Source organism: Artibeus jamaicensis, unplaced genomic scaffold (assembly GCF_021234435.1).
Source record: "Artibeus jamaicensis isolate MK-2021 breed Jamaican fruit bat unplaced genomic scaffold, CSHL_Jam_final contig_554, whole genome shotgun sequence".
NCBI classification, from domain to species: domain Eukaryota; kingdom Metazoa; phylum Chordata; class Mammalia; order Chiroptera; family Phyllostomidae; genus Artibeus; species Artibeus jamaicensis.
This window is the reverse complement of record NW_026521885.1, coordinates 1,375,082-1,391,193: the sequence shown is the minus strand read 5'-3', so window position 1 is coordinate 1,391,193 and position 16,112 is coordinate 1,375,082. Positions and strand designations below refer to the sequence as shown.

General features: G+C 40.9%; 1 protein-coding gene across 1 annotated transcript; it reads left to right on the top strand.

The window, feature by feature from the left end:
• The first annotated feature begins 14,051 nt into the window (after positions 1 to 14,051).
• Positions 14,052 to 15,556, top strand: LOC119040367 (melanoma-associated antigen 10-like). The gene is made up of 2 exons (XM_037133337.2): positions 14,052 to 14,100; positions 14,393 to 15,556. The coding sequence occupies exon 2, from the start codon at positions 14,457 to 14,459 to the stop codon at positions 15,531 to 15,533; it is 1,077 nt and encodes a 358-aa protein (XP_036989232.2). The 5' UTR covers positions 14,052 to 14,100; positions 14,393 to 14,456; the 3' UTR covers positions 15,534 to 15,556.
• Positions 15,557 to 16,112: the final 556 nt, after the last annotated feature.

Below are 16,112 nucleotides of genomic sequence, written 5' to 3'. Positions count from 1 at the left end.
AAGGGATTTATTTAAGAAAAAGAAGATCAAAACCATGAACAATAAAATGGCAATAAATACATATCTATCGACAAGTGAATCTAAAGAACAAACTAAGCAAACAAGAAAAGAGACAGAATCATGGATCTGGAGAGCGTTTTGATGGTTGCTATATGTGAGGGGATTTGGGAGAATGGGTAAAGAGGTGAGGAGATTAAGAAATACAAACAGGTAGTTACAGAATAGCCATGGGAATGTAAAGCACAGTAGAGGAAATGGAGTAGCCAAAGAACTGATACTCATGACCCATGGATGTGAACAATGCTGGGGGGTATTGCCTCAGTGAATGGGAGATGTTGGGTGGAGGGGGAGAAAATGGGTTAAAATTGCAACAACTGTAATAAAATAACCAATAAAATGTAATTTTAAAAAAGAAAGGGTAAGAATAAATAAAATATAGTAATCAAAAGTAAAAAAACCATAATGTAATAAAAAACCTGTAGGCAGAAAACTTGACAATTTACATTAAATAGATAATATTTTCTGAAATCAATAATATATAACCAAGGTTGACCGAAGAACAGAAAATGAACATATCCTTTGATTTAGAAACACCCCACTACTATGAATTCAAAGGTGTGGACCAGAAGGAGGAAAAAAATGACCAACCCGAAAAGGATGAAGAAACAAGAATTCAAAAAAATGAGGAGAGGCTCAGGAACCTTCAGGACATCTTTAAACTTTCCAACATCCAAATTATAGGGGTACCAGAAGGGGAAGAGGAACAGCCACCAGTGGAAACCTTATTTGAACAAATAATAAAAGAGTACTTCCCCATTCTGGCAAAGGAAATAGACTTCCAGGAAATCCAGGAAGCTCAGAGAGTCCCAAAGAAGTTGGACCCAAGAAGGAATACACCAAGGCACATCATCATTATATTAGCCAAGATTAAAATGAAGGAGAGAATCCTAGAAGCAGCAAGAGCTAAGGGGACAGTCACCTACAAAAGAGGCCCCATCAGACTGTCAGCTGATTTCTCAAAAAGAGACCTTATAGGCAAGAAGGAGTTGGAAAGAGGTATTCCAAGTCATGAAATCCAAAGACCTACATCCAAGATTGCTCTATCCAGCAAAGCTTTCATTTAGAATGAAAGGGCAGATAAAGTGCTTCTCAGATAAGATCAAATTGAAGTTTATCATCACCAAGCCCTTATTATATGAAATGTTAAAGGGGCTTACCTAAGAAAAAGAAGATAAAAAAGATGAACAGTGAAAGGACAGCAAACTCACAATTACTAAAAGAATCACACCTAAAACAAAAGCAAACTAAGAGGACAGCTAGATCAGGAGCAGAACCATAGAAATGAAGATCACATGGAGGGTTAGCAACAGGGGAGTGGGAGAAGGAGAAGGAGGGAGAAGGTACAGAAAATAAGTAGCATAGATGGTAGGTAGAAAATAGATAGGGGGGAGGGCAAGAATAGTATGGGAAATACAGAATCTAAAGAACTTGAGACACATGGTCATAAACTAAAGGGGGGATGTGGGGGAGGGGATGTGCAGGGTGGAGGGGAATGAAGGGGGGAATAGAACAACTGTAATGGCATAATTAATAAAATATATTTAAAAAATAAATAAAAAATAAAGATATACTCAAATATATGGAAAATAACATGCATGCAAGGTTACTGGTAGTGCCAGGGTTCATAGCAGCACTAGAATAGAAATAACCACTCTGCTTGGTGTGACTAGGTGGATTGAGCACCAGCCTGTGAACCAAAGGTTCACTGGTTCAATGCCCAGTCAGGACACATGCCTGGGTTCTGGGCCAGGTCCCCAGTAGGGGGTGCTTGAGAGGAAACCACACATTGATTTTTCTCTTCTTCTCTTTCTCCCTCCCTTCCCCTCTATTAATTAATTAATTAATTAATTAATTAGGGGAACCAGAAGGGGAATTAATTAAAGAAATAGAATAGAAATAACCTAATGACCAATGAAGGCCATACCTTTCTCCTTGATAACTCTGTGCCTCCCTATGTTCAGACCCAGAAAGATCCCAATAGACTGACTGGACTGAGAAGCCATCTCAGCCCCTCACATTAAACCATAAACTGTGGTTTTAATAATCTGTTCCAAGTAATCTGGTAGTGGGTGCACAGGTGTGTGTATAAAAATCTTGTACCTATTTTAAAATTTTGTCAAAATATTTTACCTGTTTATTAAAAATGTGGTAGACTCTCCAGTCCAGCTGTTACATGTAAAGTGCTTAGAAGTTTTCGCTTCCATAATTACAATAAGGAAAATGCTAAATAAATTGAAAATTAATTACTTTTCTTGGACTCATCAAAGAATTGAGTTTGTATGTAAAACTACCACTCAAAAATTGGGAAAGACAGTTGAATAAAGAAAAACACATGTAAGACCAGCTTACCAGAAGCAGAAGTCAGAGCTATACATCAGTAAGAACACTAAAATGGTGTTACACTAATTTAACAAGAAGGCTTTTAGACTCAAGTGTGTCTAATAACATGGTAGCATATCATCAGCAATCCAAAATCTAAGCCTATAAATGCCTCATAATTGCACTATTGAAACCTAAGGAAAACCAAATACAAACACCCAAGTTGTCTTTAAAGTACAGCCAATCAACAATTTCCTTAGCCTACTTCTGCCTTTTCTCTATTAAAAAAAAACCCCACAAAACTCAGATATGACAAGATGTTGAAATTACCAAACAGAGAATTTAAAATAATTATATGGTAAGAACTGACATAATGGGAAAAAGTAGACAATATGGAAGACAGGTATGCAGATGTAAGTCAAGATATAGAAACTCTAAGAAAATTCTAGAAATTAAAAAACTGTAACTCATTCTATGAAACCATTATTGTAACATTAAAAACAGTTATAGATATTACAAGAAAGAAAAATTACATGCCAGTATCTCTCATGAATATAGAGCCAGTGATTTTATTTATTTATTTGTCTTCACCTGAGGATATATTCATTGATTTGAGAGAGAGAGACTGAGAGAAACATTGATGTGAGAGAGAAACGTCAATTGGTTGCCTCCCATATGTTCCCTGACCAGGGATCAAACCTGCAACCTAGGTATGTGCCCTGACCGGGGACTGAACCCACATTCCTCTGGTGCATGAAATGACACTCTAACCAAGTGAGGCACCCATCCAGAGCTAGGTCCAATGATCTTTTTTTTTAAAGATTTTATTTATTTATTTATCTTTAGAGGGGAAGGAGAGAGGGAGAGAAACATCACTGTATGGTTGCCTTTCGTGCATCCCCTGCTGGAACTGGCCTGCAGGGAACCGGTCTGCAACCCAGGAATATGCCCTGACTGTGCTCAATCCACTGAGCTACACCAGCCAGGGCTATTTTAAAAAAATATATTTTATTTATTTATTTTTCGAGAGAGGGGAAGGGAAGGAGAAAGAGTGGGAGAGAAACATCAATGTGTGGTTGCCTCTCATGAGTCCCCTGCTGGGAACTGGCCTGCAACCCAGGCATGTGCCCTGACTGGGAATCAAACCGCGATTCTACGGTTCACAGGCCCGAGCTCAATCCACTGAGCTATGCCAGCCAGGGCTTTCCAATGATCTTTAATAAAATGTAAGCAAATTTAATTCAATATGTATAAAATAATTTTTAAAATTATTTTAAATTAAGAATTATATGTATATGCGAGAATCACATGACTAAGTGAGATTCATTCCAGTTATCCACGGCTGGTTTAACAGTAAAAAATTGATTAATGAAATTAATGGCATCAACAAGCCAAGGGAAAATATCATATTAGTGTACAAATTAATGGAGAAAAGACTTTTGATAAATCCAACACATGTTCATGATAAATAAATTAGTGTCAGTAAACTAGGAATAGAAGGAAAGTTTCTCAATGCTTTCCACCTAAGATCAGGAAAAAGATAAAGAAGTCTTCTCTGACAACTCCTATTCAATGTTGTACTGAAAGTCCTAGCTAGTACAATAAAAACAGAAAGGGAAATAAAATATGTACATTTGGAGAAAGAAAAACATGGCTCCCTTTGTTCACCAATGAAATATTTGCCTATGTAGAAAAATCACATAGAATTGATATAACAACAAAATACTCTTGAAACTAAAAAGTGATTATAGCAAGGTCACAGAAAATAGGGTTAATATTTAAATAGGTGAATTGCTTTTATGTATATTGCCAATGAATAAATCCAATTTCTAATTAAATATACCATTTACAATACTTTCCCCAAAATGAAATACTGAGGTGTAAAGCTAAGAAAAGGTAGGTATAAACCAAAATAAAATGTACCTTTCACAAAAATTAAACCAAAATAGCTTGTAGACCTAATTGTAAAGTGAAGGAACTATAAAATATCTAGGAGTAAACAGAAGAAAAACGATATGACCTCGGAATTGGTTATGAATTTTTTAATACAACACCAAAAGCATGATCAATAAAAGAAAAATTGATAAACTGTATTATGTTAAAAATGTTTAAATGTGTACTCTGTGAAAGACAATATTAAGAGAACAAAAAGAGAAGCCGTAGAAAATGATTGTAAAATATGTATCTGATAAAAGACTTGCATACGAAATACAAAGTGCTTAAAATTAACTATTGGAAAACAAACAGCTCACTTTATTTTTTAAAAGATTTTATTTATTTATTTTTAGAGAGAGGAGAAAGGAGGGAGAAAGAGAGGGAGAGAAACATCAATGTGTGGTTGCCTCATGCACACTCCTTAATGGGGACCTGGTCTGCAACCCAAGGCATGTGCACCGACTGGGAATAGAACCCATGACCCTTTGGTTCGCAGGTTAGCACACAATCCACTGTGCCACACCAGCCAGACCATAAACAAATCACTTTAAAACTAGACACAAGATTTCAGCAGATACTTCAAAATATACAGGTAGCAAATAAGCATAGGAGAAGATGTTGAATATAATTTGTTATTAGGGAATAGCAAATGAAATAGGATACCTCTACATATTTATTGGAAAGTCTGAAATTGAAAAAATATTACAAGTCCAATGGCTGATGAGAATGCAGAGTAAAGGAACTCTCATTCATTTCTGGTAGAAACGAAAAGTGGTACATCTGCTTTGGAAGACAGTCTGTCATTTCAAAAAGTAACTGAACATATTCTCACCATAAGGTCTAGCAAGGACACTTCTAGATATTAACTTAACCGACCTAAAAACTTAGGTCCACAGAAAAACCTACACATGAATGTTTATCATTACTTATTTGATAATCACCAAACACTGAAAGCAACCAAGGTATTCTTCAGTAGATGAGTGGGTAAACAAACTGGCACAACCTTACAATGCAACACAATTCATAAATTAAAAAAATGACCTATAAGATATGCAAAGATATGTATGGGTTTTTAATGCCTGTTGCTAAGTGAAAGAAGCCAGTTGGAAAAAGCTATATATAGAGTGTAAGATTCTGTTTATATGACATTTTGGAATGAGAAAAATCATAGATATGGTTAACATAGGAAAAGGTTTGAAAGCTTTAAGCATAGGAGATTTATTAGGACAGTGAAGCTATGTTGTATGATACAGTAATTGTGCATACATGACAGTATGTATTTGCCATGTTGTATTGAAGATTGTTAATGTTGAGTGTCAGGAGTACTGGGTTCATTGAAGGCATACCTCAGAGTTATTGCTAGTACAGTTCCAGTCCACTGTAATAAAACAAGTATTTCAGTTGAGTGAGTTGTAATCTTTTTGCTGAGAGAAAGGCTTCCCTTCCATTTTTTAAAAAATGTAACACTTCTAAAGCACAATAAAGCAAAGAGTAACAAAACAAAATATGTCTGTATGCTGTTCTCTTTGTCATTTTATATGTTTTTTAAGATTTTATTTATTTATTTTTACAGAGAGGGTAACGGAGGGAGAGAGAGAAGAGGAGAGACATCAAAGTGTGGTTGCCTCTTACATGCCCCCAACCAGAGACCTGTCCTGCAACCCAGGCATGTGCCCTGACTGGGAATTGAACCAGCGACCCTTTGGTTTGCAGGCTGGCACTCAATCCACTGAGCCACATTGGCCAGGACTACTGTTGCATATGTTTAATAATTTCTGTAATAAAAATTTCTTATTATAAATCATGCCACTGAATTTGAAATTCTAAGTGAAACTGATGACTTAAAAGTTAATCAAATAATACATTAAAACTCAAGCCACCATCAGATGTTTCAGAACAAGGCAGTTTTAGAGGCTGGTTCTACAAAATAGAGAAAAACAAATTACCAACTTATGTAAACTCTTCTGAAGCACACAAAAATCGGCAGTTGTTCAACTCATTGTGTCAAGCTAGTGTTCCTTGATTCAAAAACCAGATGAAAACATCTCATAAAAAGAACACTTCAGCTAAACTCACTTACATAGCAACAAATATTCTAAATAATTTAATAGCATATTCAATATAGCAGTAAATTAAATGAACAAACAGGCTGTACTGAAGAACATGAATATGATTTAACATTAAAAAAACATTTAATTATAATTCCCTGTACAAATTAAGGAGAAAAAACACTGAGGAAATTTAATTCAAGTTCATGATAAAATACACACACATAAACACACACGCAAGGTCTGTACAGAGATAGTACATCTGTTAATATAACAAGAATGGTTTGAACTATATCGAAGTAACCTGGCAGTCAAGGAGAGTGGCTTGGAATGCACATGCATGAAAAATGACGACTTCACTATATTAGTCTGTGGAGGCAGTAGATGCCGTCGAATGAGCATGTATACTATGTGGGCCTCGCATTCAAAATGACTGGGTGAGTAGAACAATGAATCTGCATCAAATTTTTCGTGAAACTTGAACATTCCTCTGCAGAAACTATTTGCATGATTTAGAAGGCTGCTGCTATGAGCAACTGGTGATTGGCAGCTTCATCACAACAATGCGCCTACTTATGCATCATGTCTCATGGAAAGTTTTTTGGGGAATCACCAAACCACTCAGGTGACTCTGCCCCACTATAGCCCAGATTTGGAGTGCTGGAACTTCTGGCTTTTCCCAAAACTAAAATCACCTTTGAAATGGAAGAGATTTCAGACCACCAGTGAGATTCAGGAAAATACGATGGGGCAGCTGACAGCAATTAGGAGAACTGTGTGAGGTCCCAAGGTGCCTACTTTGAAAGGGCCTGAGGTGTCATTGTCCTATGTACAATGTTTTCTGTATCTTGTACCTTCTTCAATAAATGTCTCTATTTTTCATATTATACAGATGGATACTTTCAGGACAGACTTCATATATATTATATATTATACACATATATAATATATATAAAATTAATGTTAGAAGTTTATAACAAACACTTAATGTTAAATGTTAGAAGAATTCCCATTAAAGCCATGGACAGACAGAAAAAAATGTATAATCTCTCTTCTACTGTTCAAAACAGCACTGGAGCACATAGGTTTATGAGTGTCAAAATAAAGAGATATGAATATGGAAAAAATAATATTTGGTGACACCAGCTAAAAATATTTTGACCTGTAATATTATCTATATTGAATGGAATAGGCATGTGAAATATCAAATGAGTAAGAGACTTCAGAAAAATGTTATGTAAATCACCATAACAAAATCAAGAGTCTTGCCACCTAAAACAAGAACTGATTATTAATGTAAAATATCCCATTTGGAATGGTGACAAAGCCCAAAAATTATCTAAAAAGGATCTTAACAAAAATGTACGAGATATAAATGGAAGCAAATGTAAAAGTTTGCTAATAGATTCAGTTAAAAGAATTCCCAAATAAATAGAGCAGTAAAATCTATTTATTAATGGGTAGCAGGATACTACAAAGATGTAAATGCTCTTTAAATTGTTTACATATTTAGTTCTTTACCCATGGATACCAAAATGACTGTCAGTTCAGACTGATTTCATTTCCCCAAATCAACCCTGAATACCTATAAAAGTGGGTTGTGGAATCAGCAAGAAACTCAAAACAGCAAAATATAAGAAAGTCCTGGAGAAGACTGAAGACTGTGGTGAGATATAAATTGTGTTTGGGGTCAGGGTGTGGAAAGAAACAAGGAAGTTCAGAGGGGCTGTAGGCCACATAGATGTGGGTGACAGGGTAAATAAGAAGAAAAGTTTAAGCTCCTGCTACTACTTTTTGTGGAAATCTAAGACAGGTTCTCAGACTACACTTGCCAGTAGCCCTGGGATAATATAGGCATACCTCAGAGATATTGTGAGTTTGGTTCCGGACTACCACAATAAAACAAATTGCAATATTTTTTTTGCCAGTGGAGGATTTTATCTTCAATTTGTAAAGAAAAAAAGCAGCATCTGTGAAGCACAATAAAGCAGAGTGCAATAAAGCAAGGTATGCCTGTAACAGGACAGCAGGAAAGCTGGAATGATTGAGGTAGGAGGGACCCAAAGTCTTTGCTAATAGCCACCTGAAACAATTTTAGTGTGTTAAAAATAATTTTTTAACGCACTAAATGTGTGACCAGCCTTGAGCATTTGCAACAGACAATGCCAGTTTAATCATATAAACAAAGCATAATTAAGCTTATTTTGTAAGACTAACTGGACTTGGGTCATTTCTTGCTTATGCCTCTGGATATCATAAGGAAAAATTAAACTATTTCCAAATTAAGGTAACCACTAATTCCCTATCATTTAATAAAATTTAATATTATAACAAATTTCTATGAAGAATAATCACTGCCTTCTTATTATATGAGCTGCTTTTTAATAATATATTCCTGAGCATGATACAGCTGGTCAAGGCCTGGCAGATTCACTCTAGATTTGGGAAGATGGAAGAAAATGAGTGGAGCTTCAGGGATGCTTGACATGCCTTTATTCATGGGTGGGAAAGTCACACACGTTGCAGGCTGCATGTCTCTCTAGTGAGAAGCCCCTACCTGCTTAAGTACTAGAGAAAAACAAAGCCAGTAAGAAGCCCAAAAATTATATAACATAGCATGATTCTGTGTATGTGAGCCTACCCATGCACAGGAACACTTTATCAGAGCCAGTCTCAAGGCTATGAGAACACTACTTATCAAGCCCATTCAAGGGTATGGAAAAACTGCTTCCCTTATTTACCCAGACACCTGGGTGAGCAAGCCAGACTGCCTCCATTTACCCCACACTCAATCTCATTCCATGTTTGGTTTGAATGCTCCTGGTTCATAAACTTCCTTTTTGGTGTGTGCACAATAAACTTTCACTGATTACTATTTTGGTGATTCACTGGTTTTACTTCTGTAATTCCTGAACTTAAAAAAATAATTTATTAATTTTTTTGGAGGGGAAAGGAAGGAGAAAGAGAGGAAAAGAAACATCAATGTGTGGCTGCCTCTTGTGTAACCCCCACTAGGGACCTGGCCTGCAACCCAGGAATGTGCCCTGACTGTGAATTGAACCGGCAACCCTTTGGTTCACAAGCCAGCACTCAATCCACTAAGCCACACCATCCAGGGTGTAATTCCTGAACTTTTGACAAGTGGGTGAGGACTGACCTTTAAAAATTGTTTTAATAGAAGATAAAGACTGGAAATAGAAGTACCAGAGTGATCCACACATATTAAGTATAGGTATTCTTTCATGAAATTACATATATATCATATATGCTAAATATATATTATATATTATGTATTATATATTATATTATATATACTAAATATATAATTGGTAGAGATGTAAAATATATATTTTACTAAGAATGAGGGTTAGAAAAGTGAAAACCAAAATGATAAGTTTGAAACAGAAGGAACACCCCAAATCCTGTTGCTCAGTGCCTGTGTAGAAAATAAATCTTTTAGAATACAGGTGCCAAACAAGGCCTGAGGGCCGAATCCGGCCCTTCACCTTGTTTCTTCTTCCCAACAGCAGCACTAAGCTCCTTGTCCTTAGTTAAGTAGTAGTTACATTTATATGGTCCTAAAATTACATTTGGCCCTTTGAAGGCAAAAGCAAGGCTGATGTGGTCACTGGTGAAAAAGAATTTGACACCCCTGTTTTAGAACAAAATGTTTCTGAACTCTGTTGGCTGGTGAAGAGACCCTTTTGGAAGGTATGCTTCCTCTCTGACCCTGCTCTATGGTCAAGGGCAGTGAAGCTCCCTGTCTAGCACCTAGTCTGGGACCCAGAGTCATTCTTTGCAATGGTTGCAGCTGGAAAGATGCTTAGAGCTTACAGGGAGGTGGAAGATCATGACCAGCATTTATTTCAGGAGCCAGTAAACAAGATGAGGACCAACATGAATGGGGACTGAGGGATCCACCCTCCCAAGGGGACCCAGAGAATTCCACTCCATCCCCTAGGAGACTCCTGACTGCCCTGAGAGATCGCAGTGGAGCAACAGGTGGAGGGGCCACCTCATTCTGCCTGGGAGGTGGAAATAGAGGGACTCAGGTCAGCAGAAAAAAAGAGTTTCAGGCCATGTCAGATTTCAAGGTGAAAATCTTTTAAAAGCATTGAGGGAACCTCCTAAACCAGAAAAGAGGGGTTCCAGCTTGACCCTGTTCCTACAGTCAGTTCCTGGAGGCCCCTGACTTTCTCTCAGGGAAATACTGGTGCAGATCTTAGGCAAATGGAGCTCGGTAGAGGGGTGCATCCCCAGATCAGCAAAGAAATGAGTCCCAGTAGCTGCCAAAAGTCAGGAACCCTGACAAAGGCCTGAAGAGACTGGGGGTTCAGTATAAGGATCAGGACCTCAGACGTACAGAGGGAAAGCCCAGAACATGGGAAAGTCAAGGTGAAGGCCCTGAGGGAGGATTGAGGGATCCTGGAACCTAAAACACAGGCAGTCCTGGGAATCCTGGGCAGAAGGATGCAGACTACTTGCACAAACAGCGGTGCTTCCTGACTTAATTCTGGCCTTAGAGATTCTGGTATTCTTGTTAAGGGGCAGGACCTCGCATCCACAGAGGGTGGGGCCAGGACCTGCCAGAAACAAGGTTAGGCTCCTGGACCCCACAACAGAGGGAAACCCACAGAAGCCCAAACCTGTTCTAAACTGTGGGAGGCTGCATGACAGATGACCACATGCAAAGTGTCCTGACTTCCACAGTGGGTCTTAGACTGCGAACACGGATAGAGTAGGGCTTCTCATTTGCTGAGGGGAGGACGGAAAAAAAGCCACTCACAGTCAAAGTGAGGAAACTGAAGAAGACTGACAGAGCAAGGAACCCAAAATAGAATCAATCCGTCAAGCCTCACGGGAGGGTGACCACAGTGGGGCGGCTTTTTTACTTCCGCATAGGGGTTTCAGAGACTCTGGGGGCTTGGTATAAGGAGTAGGACCCCAGATAAGAAGAGGGTGGGCCCAGCACTTACCAGAGTCAAAGTGAGGACCTTGAGGCAGGATGGAGGGACTCTGAGCCCCAGAAGACGCAATCCTGGGAGTCCCCAGGGTGCGAGGGACACACGCTGAGTCTCCTCACTTGTGCATTGAGTCTGAGAGAATCTCAGGGTTTGGCATAATGATTAAGATCCCAGAACGGCAAAGGGCAGGCCCAGGATCTGCCCGCGTCAATCCGTCAAGCCTCACGGGAGTATGACCACAAGGGGCGTTTTTTTACTTCCGCATCGGGGTTTCAGAGACTCTGGGGGCTTGGTATAAGGAGTAGGACCCCAGATAAGAAGAGGGTGGGCCCAGCACTTGCCAGAGTCAAAGTGAGGACCTTGAGGCAGGATGGAGGGACTCTGAGCCCCAGAAGACGCAATCCTGGGAGTCCCCAGGGTGCGAGGGACACACGCTGAGTCTCCTTACTTGTGCATTGAGTCTGAGAGAATCTCAGGGTTTGGCATAAGGATTAAGACCCCAAATCAGCAGAGGGCAGGCTTAGGATCTGCCGCGGTCAACCGGGCCAGCCTGATGGGAGGATGACTGCAGGGGACTTTTTGTACTTCCTGCAACCAGGTCTCAAAAGACTCTGAGGGTTTGTTGTAAGGAGTAGGACCCCAAATCGGCAGAGGGCAGGGTCAGAACCTGCCAGTTAGGCTGAGGATCCTGAGGGAAGACTGAGGGACCCTGAAAGCCAGAACAGAGTCAGTCCTGGGAGTCTTGGGTGGGAACTGAATTACCACACAAGGCATTATCTCCTGAGTTCTTTCTCCTGGTCTTACAGACGCTGACCGCATCCCGTGAAGCGCTGAATCTTAGTTCTACAGAGGGACCTCAGCTTGGCATAGGGTAGGGTCAAGACCTGCCAGAAATAAGGTGAGGCCCCTGGATCCCACAACAGGGAAACCCACAGAAGCCACCACTGCTCTCAGCCACGGGAGACCCTATGACAGATGATCACATGCAGTTTGTCCTGACTTCCACAATGGATCTTAGTCTGGGAACACGGATCAAGAGTAGGGCTTCTGGTTTTCAGAGGAGAGGGCAGAAAGGCTTCCCAGAGTCAAGGTGAGGACATTGAGGGAGACTGAAGAAACCTGAATGAGACAACAGAGTCAGTGCATCAGGCCTCAAGGAGGATGACCACAGGGGGCGTTTCCTTATTTCTGTATCTGGGTTTCAGAGACCCTGGGGTTTTGTACAATATAAGGATTCTCAGGCTCTCAGTGGATGGTCCCAGCACCTGCCACAGTCAAGGTACAGCTCAAAGGTAGGACTGTGGGGACCCTGGGCCCCACAACAATGAGGAGCCCACAGAAACCTACACTTGCTTTCAGCCCTAGGATTTCTGGAATAGCTTTCCCATTGAGATTACTACTTTATTTGCTCTTGGGAATTTGACAGGTAGGGTCTTACACTTAAGGGTGTGGGATATGGCCAGCAGAGCAAGGGCATTCAGACACTACACTGAGTCAATGTACCATTGATCATGAGGGAAGAATGAGGGTAAATTCTACTCTAGAACAAATTTGGGCCTCACAGAAATCTTCCCCACTTCTACTTTCAGCTCTGAGAGACACAAGACAGGGCTCTCATACTGAGAACACTCTTATTTTGGCTGGGGCATTGTGCCTCTGGTAGGTGAGAGATTTGGACTGAGGGGACCACATTTAAGTCAGTAAAGGGACAAATCCCAGGCTCTGACTCCTTTTAAGGTGTGGACTCTGAGAGAAGAAAAAAGTAACCCTGATGCCTAGAACATGTGGAGCCCAGATTTTCCCCTGCTCCTGAGTCTTGTTCCCTTGCAAGACTCAGAATGAAGACTGAGGGAACACCTCATATCACAACAGATGGAATCCCAGCCCCACTTTGCCACTTCCTGTCAGCCATGAGAGGAAGCAGAACATAGTGGCTATCTGTGTTGTCCTTCACTTCCTCCTTCAGTGTCCCATGAATATGAGATTTTAATCTAAAGGAAAGTGGCCTAAAGTCAACAGAGGGAGTTATCCTAAACCCTGTTAGATCGAAGTTAGGACTGAGGGGACTCCTAATTCAGGACTGATGGATCACACAGAGTTAGGCTGTGTTTTGCTATGTCCCTCATGAGAGGTTCTGGGCAGGTGTGGCCAGGTGTTGGGGCCCCCTCACTTTCTTCTGTTCAGTGTCAGTGGTGTATAGCCTTGTTCTGAGAGTTTCATCTCAGAGCAGCAAAGGGGAGGTCACAGACCCTGCCAGGGATTGTGAGGACCCTGAGTGATCACAGAGGAGACCATCTATCCCAGAGCAGTGGGGACCTCATAGAGTCTTGGCCCCTCTTTTGGTTTTTTTTTGTTTGTTTGTTTGTTTGTTTTTTTCTTGGCAGTATTGTGGATTTTATTTTATTTTTTTCCTCTTAACTATAGCATTTATTTTTTTTAATTTTATTTAGTTATTTTTCAAGTACAGTTTTTTGTCTATTTTTCCCATCCCAGCCTCCCCCGCCCCTTGCTCCCCACCTCCCTCCCATTTCCACCCCCCTTAGTTCTCGTCCCTGTGTCCTTCCTATTTGTTCTTCCAAATCCCTCCCCCTTTTTCCCCTTAATTGGCCCCTCTTTTGTCAGCACTGGAGGCTCATGTATGCCCTTTGGACTCTGAGGTGCTTCCTCATTTCCTGTTATAGGGGCTCTAGGAACCAGGAGGTAAAAGCTTTCATTTGAGGCACATGAACGCAAGTCACAGAGCTGAGAAGATCTAGGCGGTGACAGCAGTCAAGGTGAGGTGCCTGCCCTGAATGTGTCTCTAGAGTATCTTCCATGCCAGAAGAGGGGAGACCCCACAGCACCCGACCCCACCCCACTGTAGGCCACAGAACCTCAGGCTGTGACAACTGCACCTTGAGCATCTGACTTCCTCCTTCAGGATCTTAGGGGACAAGCCACTCAGGAGCAGAGACCTCAGTGAGGCCCAAAAACACCCCTAAAGAGGATACCTTTAGGTCACCTTTGTCAGAGCTGCCAAGGATATACATCTCACCTGAGGCCTCTTTCACTTCCCCTCTGTCCCAGGCCTGTGGATTCCCATCACGCACCCCCTGCCCATACTGCTTTGGCTGCCTGACACGAAGTCATCATGCCACGAGCTCCAAAACGTCAACGCTACATGCTTGAGGAAGACCTTCCACCCCAAAAGGAGGCACAGGGCCATGTGGATGCACAGATTCCTGAGGCTGAGGAAGAGGATTCTTCCTCATCTTCTTCCACCTGCTCCTCCTCTTTCCCTCTCTCTTCCTCCTCCTCTTCCTCTCCCTATCCTTTGGTTTCAAGTACCCCTAGTACCCCAGAGGCAGTTTGTGCTGCTGTTGGGACACCAAGTCCTCCCCCGAGCCCTCCAAGTGCCTGCCCCTCCACCACTTCCATTCCCACTGCAACTCCATTGAGCCAATCCAGCAGCCCAAAAGAGGAGGGTCCAAGTACCTCTCAGGCCCTGCCACACACAGAGGTTTTGCCAAGATCCGTGATTGATGATAAGGTAGCTGATCTGGTTAGGTTCCTGCTCCTGAAGTATCGCAGAAAGGAGCTGACCACAAAGGAAGAAATGCTAAGTAGCATCCTCAAAGAGTACCAAAACCACTTTGCTGTAATCTTTAGTGAAGCCTTTGAGTGCATGCAGCTGGTTTATGGCATTGATGTAAAGGAAGTGGACCCGACCAACCACTCCTATGTCCTAGTCACTAAACTGGGCCTTACCTATGATGGAATGGCGAGCAGTGAGCATAGTGTGCCCAAGACCGGCCTTCTGATATTTATCCTAAGTATAATCTATGTGGAGGGTAATTGTGTACCTGAAGAGAAGATATGGGAAGCATTAAATGTAATGGGGTTGCATGCTGGGAGGGAACATTGCATGTATGGGGAGCCCAGGGAGCTCATCACCAAAGAGTGGGTGCAGGAACAGTATCTGGAGTACCGGCAAGTGCCTAACAGTGATCCTGCATGCTATGAGTTCCTGTGGGGTCCCAGGGCCCACGCTGAAACCAGCAAGATGAAAGTCCTGGAGTTTTTGGCCCAGATCAATGAGACTGACCCCAGATCCTTCCCACACTGGTATGAGGAGGCTTTGAGAGATGAGGAACAGAGAAACCAGGCCAGAATTGATACCACAGATAATACTACTGCCATGGCCAGTGCAAGTTCTTGTGCCATGTAGTGAGGGCCAGACAGGGCCTGAAGGAGTCACAGTGAATAATATTTTTGTGTTTCTGTTCTATTGGGGTGACTTAGAAATATATCTTCTTTTGGTACTTTAAAATGTGACTTGAAGTAGAATGTCTATTAGCTTCAGAACCTAAGTTTATAAATGACACAGGTTAAGTAAAAAATGACAGGTTACAAATGACATATCCAGGCTAAAAGAGTTTTGCTATTTTGTAAAACAAATTGAGAAAACTTACATTTTATTTGTAGTCTGTAATAAGGTAATATAGCATTGGAATAAGATTCTTTTTTTGAAAATGTGAAAGAACTTAGTAAACTAGAGAAAAAAATTAAATAGGCAATTTTTGAATTCTTGTATTTTAGTCTCTCATTCTGTAACACACACACAAACACATATGCACACACACCTGGATTTTCTTAGCTTATTCAATAATGTAGAAAAATAAACAGTAATAAATAAAATGTATTCTCACTGACTCATTTATACCTTAAATAAGGGGTCCCTGACCTTTCTGGCACCAGTGATTGGTTTCATTGAAGACAATTTTTCCACAGATGGGAAGTGGGGACA

What these genes read in the sequence shown, in the direction of transcription:
- LOC119040367 (XM_037133337.2), top strand. Translation starts at nt 14,457, where the DNA reads ATGCCACGAGCTCCAAAACGTCAACGCTACATGCTTGAGGAAGACCTT.